We start from the raw sequence: 5,105 nt of genomic DNA, 5'->3' as shown, positions 1-5,105 counted from the left end.
GACAGTATGCCTGACCAGTCCCCTTCTGGGAAATGCTTGCCTCCAGCAAGAATAATATATGTCTAACAATGGAATTTATTTAGCGACAAAAAAGAATTTCGGGTACTTTCACTTCTTCTTAGTTTTTCTGTGATGCAAATACAGGAAATGAGGATATGAGAAATTCCAAGCAATGACAAAACATAATGATGCAACTCGGCGCACAAATTTAGTGTATAAATAGAGATGCAATACTCCAAGCTACTATCTGCACTATCTCATAGTCAGGGATTGGAACATCACAACTACTGTCATCATGGACAACAAGTGCACTATCCTCATCAGTATTATCCTGCTCTCTGCTGCTGGTATTCAAGGTAAAGTCATTAGCATTACATACATTCTTGCATTTAACTTATTTACTTTTCTTATTTGATTTTTTTTTTTTGTTATCTTTTTTAGTCTTTTTACTAATCTTTCTTTATTTTACATTTTAAACAGGGTTTTCAATTTCTCGAGGCAGTCGCTGCTTGTGCACCAAGCTGGCCAACAGGATCAATGTACTAGCACTGGAGAAACTGGAGATTTTCCCAAGCAGCCCTGGCTGTGAAAGGATTGAATACATGTAAGTAGCTGCTAAATTAAAAGATAGCTAAAGAAATATGAAGGCTGCTATTACTAACTTCTCTTTCTAAAAATGCCTGTCCCCTGGCTATCATGCTGGCCCAGCCTTGTCATGACTTTCTGAGTCACTGACAGGTACAATATGCAGAGGAGGTGCTCTGACCACACTAGGACTATGGCTGCTATATGCTTCTTCCTAGTCAGTGCTACAAAGTATTGAAGTCGGGGCAGCCAGGCAACTAGCATTTTTATAAGCAAGTTAGCAATGGCTGACTCCATATTTAGAAAAATTATCTATAAATATAAACCTATAGAGGGAGATTTACTAAAACTGGAGCATGCAAAATCTGGTGCAGCTCTGCATAGTAACCAATCAGCTTCCGGGTTTCATTGTCAAAGCTTAATTGAACAAGCTGAAGTTAGAAGCTGATTGGGCTACCATGCACAGCTTCACCAGATTCTGAGTGCTCCCGGGTTTAGTAAATCTTCCCCAGAGTTTGAAGATATAGTTTCCATGTTACATTTTGTAAAACAGCTCCTACTTGGGTATATTCAGTATATTATTATTATTATTATTATTATTATTATTATTATAATCTTTTATGAAGATGATTATTATTATGCAAATTAACATCATCAAGCCATATTTAAATCTATCATGCTTATAGAAAGCTAATATCTGATTATGAATATCGGTTTCTAAAGCAGTCCTGATTTGTCTTTATTTCTGAATGATAAATCTGGCCATTGATTCACTTAGGGAGAATCTTAAAAACTATAGACATCATTTAATAAAACATGTGCATTACTTTCTTGCAGCTAACAGTTAAAGTGGAACTTTAGGCAAAACATTTTTTTTTTTCATTTTGGATAGAGCAAGTGAGGGTTATAACCCCTGTCAGATTTTTTTTCTCGCCATCTGTGTCCCATTGCGGAGATTTTCCTTGACTTCCTGTCCCATAGCTAAACAAGAAGTGAGAAGAAATCCCTGCAAATGAAGGGAATTCCTTGGGGACCCCTAGGCCAGCAGAACTAGTGCCCCCATTGGTATATATCCCCTCTATTACTTTTCTGGGGACAACCCAAAATTTGGGATTTTCTTTTACTTTCAATGATAATGTTGAACAGAAAAAATAGAGAGGGCGATTCTCCTTAACAGGGACACAGACAGCAACAACAACAGACATGTGTTCTAATCCATCTACACTCTGTCTAAAACTAAAAAAAAAAAAAAAAGTTTTGCCATTAGTTATACTTTAAATATAGAAAAAAAATTATTTTTTAAGATTGTGTTCTTTGAAAAGTTTTACAATTTAGTCCATTAGCAGGAACATGCAGTACATTAGGTCGTTTTTAATCCAGAGAGAAAATAGCTTAGGCTACATATAAACCAGGGAAAATCATGGTAACTTCAAACCAAATGTAAGTTCACTTTTTTACTTATTTTAAAAGTCTCCTTATTTTCATTTATTTGCAGCGCTACTTTGAAAAACTCACCTACTCCAAAATGTGTGAGCCCCCACTTATTTGAAGTAAGAGTGCTGCTGAGTGGAAGAAATCGGTGAGTATTTCACTATCACAATGGAAAATGTCTGCAATTGTTTCTTTTTTTAAATTGAGACACATGTTATGAACATTGGAGGGCGATGGCGAAATTGCAATTTCCATGCGTTAAAAATAGCTCCCCTTGGCCCAGACTTCCTAGTTGTGTGTATTTAGCCTTGGGACTCATTTTCTGGCAAGATGAACCCCCTTACCCTCTCTTCTCCAAACCTCTCTTTTTGTCCTCTTACCCTTTCCTAGTCTATAGGTATCTTTGCCTTGCTTCTCCTCACTACCCTCTGATGATACCACATCCAATTTGTTCCTACCTTGTTACCCTTCTACACCTTTGGAGGATTTGTTCTACATCCGCGACCACCACCCTCCCTCAACATACCCTTTCTCTTTAATTCATAAATACAAAATTCAGACCGAAACTGGGACAATATCAGTATGATGTCTTAGCATCTCATGCAGTAATTTCTAGATACCACCTATGCCCAAAATGTTTCGCTCTGTAAGCAATTACTCATAACCATCAGGATTTTTGTTACTGTTCTTACTTTCTGTAATCGCTTTGCATTCTGATATGTAAGACTGGATGTTTCATTTTGTCTCACTTTGGTCTGAATAAATAAAGAATTAATGAAAAAAAAAATTGTGCAGATAAGGGTCTTCTGGTGCAGGAACACTAATGCTGTATGAATTTGGTGAGTTTGCAGAAGAATAGGTCAGTTTAAGGCTGGGTTCACACTGCTGCGGTGCGGGAACGCAGCGAATTTACTGCGGGCTCCCGCATCGCACCAACTCACACGGCAGTTCACACTGCCATATGCGAACTGCTGGGGAGTGTCATACAATGTTAATGACACCCCCAGTTCAGCCTGCATATCGCACTGCAAACTGACAATTCGGACATGTATCGGATCGCATAGGTGTGAACACCCATGCGATCCGATTCTGGTCTGAACAAAAAAAAGGGTCCTGTGCGAGTTTGGACCGAATGCGGTGCGATATCAGCCATACTATCTGTATGGCTGATATCGCACAGCACAGACATCGCATGTGATGTGAACAGCAGTGCACTGCGAATCACATATGATGTCTGCCACCGCAGCAGTGTGAACCCAGCCTAAAGGTTTGATTAGGTTATTGTTAGATTCAGTTTAGGAGTCAGTAAAGTTAAAGAATTAAGTCAAGGATCTCCAAACTATGGCTCTCCAGGTTTAATGTTAAGAGCGGTTAGGTAAAGTATCAGGGTTATGGGTGGGGGCAGTGCCGGGGACAAGATCATCCAGCATCCAGTGCAAAGATGCTAATTTGCGCCCCCCCTTCATTATATGCAAAGGGGGGAGAGAGAGCACAGTGCACCTCCTCTCAGCTCTCTGCTCATCTCCTTGCCAATTCCAGTGCTGGGCTGACAGAAGTAGTACTGCTGCTGTCATTACTCCTCTCAGTCTTATAGTAGAAGGAACTAGCGGCGCCCCATCCCTACAATACATGCTGTGCCCAGGGTAGCTGTCCCTTCTGCCCACCCCTTGTCCCAGCCCTGGGTGGGGGGCAATGTATTTTTATATTGCTTACTTTTTGCTAAATAGCTTACATTAAGTTTTGAAACTGTCAGCTCCATGTGTACATGCACATGTAAGCACATTTTAGAAAACCATACAAAAAATTCCTAATGCTACATTTAAAAAATATATATATTTTGTGTAAATGCCGTTTATAACAGACTGTGTGGTGTACAGTATACTCATTTGCATAATGAAACATTTTTGTAATTAAGGCGACAAGTCGACTAGGTAAATCATGGTGACTGTGATGCTACATCACATCAAATGTCACCCAAAGTACAGGCTAGGGCAACAAATGTTCAGAGGAAGGCATGTTGCCCTTGTTTCATTATATGAACATTTTTTATTCTATTTAGGTAAACACAAAAGCATAAGAAAAGAGATATACTTTAACATATATATATATATGTATATATATATATATATTTCATTGTATATACTGAGTACTATTTTATTTAGTATAAATCAAAAAAACATGTGGGGTCATCCTAAGAGTGAGTGTAAACAGGCAATACATACATTTTATGCATATGTTATATTTCAATGTGAATTTGCTATTTAATTAATGCTGAATAACTAGATTCAAAGTTTATAATGGGTATTATTTTTTAACATGATTACCTAAATTTGATGATTACCAAAGTATTCATATCTTTTCTTTTCTTTTCTTTAGGCAACTAAAACATATTCCAGTGATTAGACACCCAGGAACGAAAACAACAAATTAGGAAAATTCACACCATGCTTCTTATTTTTACACTAGTTTGTTACTTTGAATGTATTATTACACAGTAGCTTTGTTGTTGCTGTTGTTATTTAAGCCTTGCTCCTGTAATAATGTTCTTTTTACCACAGTAAATTATTTTCTGAAAAAATTGTTTTTACCACTAAAAACATATGTTACCTAAATTATTTGTATATATGTAAATATATTTATAATGTATAAATAATACAGGCCCTTCTGTGAAATATTTTTTTAAAAGGAATTTCAATTTTAAAGTAAAACAAATACAAAATATATTTTTGTAATATTTCAATAAAGAATGAATTTACTTCATTTAAATTGGTCTGCGTTTTTTCAGTTTACAGTTTTAAAAAGTGTTTTTAGTAATATTTTAACAGTAACAAGAAATGAAGTGTGAGAGTGGAACAGCTTATGTATAGTGATAAATCTATATGTATTTATTTATTTGTTAGACACTAGCAAGTGAGTCTAAAGGTTATGGATTATTGCAGTTCTGTGCCTGCAGAATGTTTCATACTGTATAAGATATTTAAAGTATTTGTAAACCATAGGTGGGCACAGCGTAGTGCATTAGGGTGTGCACCCCAAAGCTCAAACACACATGCGTGTGTACTGTATATACAGTATATGTATACTGTATA

The 5,105-nt window shown here is 36.7% G+C and overlaps 1 protein-coding gene across 1 annotated transcript; it reads left to right on the top strand.

Annotated features, from left to right (window-relative positions):
• The first annotated feature begins 215 nt into the window (after window positions 1-215).
• Window positions 216-4,776, top strand: LOC141109870 (C-X-C motif chemokine 10-like). Its single transcript, XM_073601151.1, has 4 exons — window positions 216-356; window positions 481-604; window positions 2,081-2,164; window positions 4,393-4,776. The coding sequence occupies exons 1-4, from the start codon at window positions 296-298 to the stop codon at window positions 4,445-4,447; spliced, it is 324 nt and encodes a 107-aa protein (XP_073457252.1). The 5' UTR covers window positions 216-295; the 3' UTR covers window positions 4,448-4,776.
• Window positions 4,777-5,105: the final 329 nt, after the last annotated feature.

This window comes from Aquarana catesbeiana, linkage group LG01 (genome assembly GCF_042186555.1).
Source record: "Aquarana catesbeiana isolate 2022-GZ linkage group LG01, ASM4218655v1, whole genome shotgun sequence".
Lineage (NCBI taxonomy): Eukaryota > Metazoa > Chordata > Amphibia > Anura > Ranidae > Aquarana > Aquarana catesbeiana.
This window is presented reverse-complemented; position numbering and strand designations above follow the sequence as displayed.

Excerpts from the sequence above, each read along its gene's own strand:
- LOC141109870 (XM_073601151.1), top strand. The coding sequence starts at position 296 with ATGGACAACAAGTGCACTATCCTCATCAGTATTATCCTGCTCTCTGCT. Across the intron at positions 357-480 it reads CTCTGCTGCTGGTATTCAAG|GGTTTTCAATTTCTCGAGGC; the intron begins GTAAAGTCATTA and ends CATTTTAAACAG. Across the intron at positions 2,165-4,392 it reads CTGCTGAGTGGAAGAAATCG|GCAACTAAAACATATTCCAG; the intron begins GTGAGTATTTCA and ends TCTTTTCTTTAG.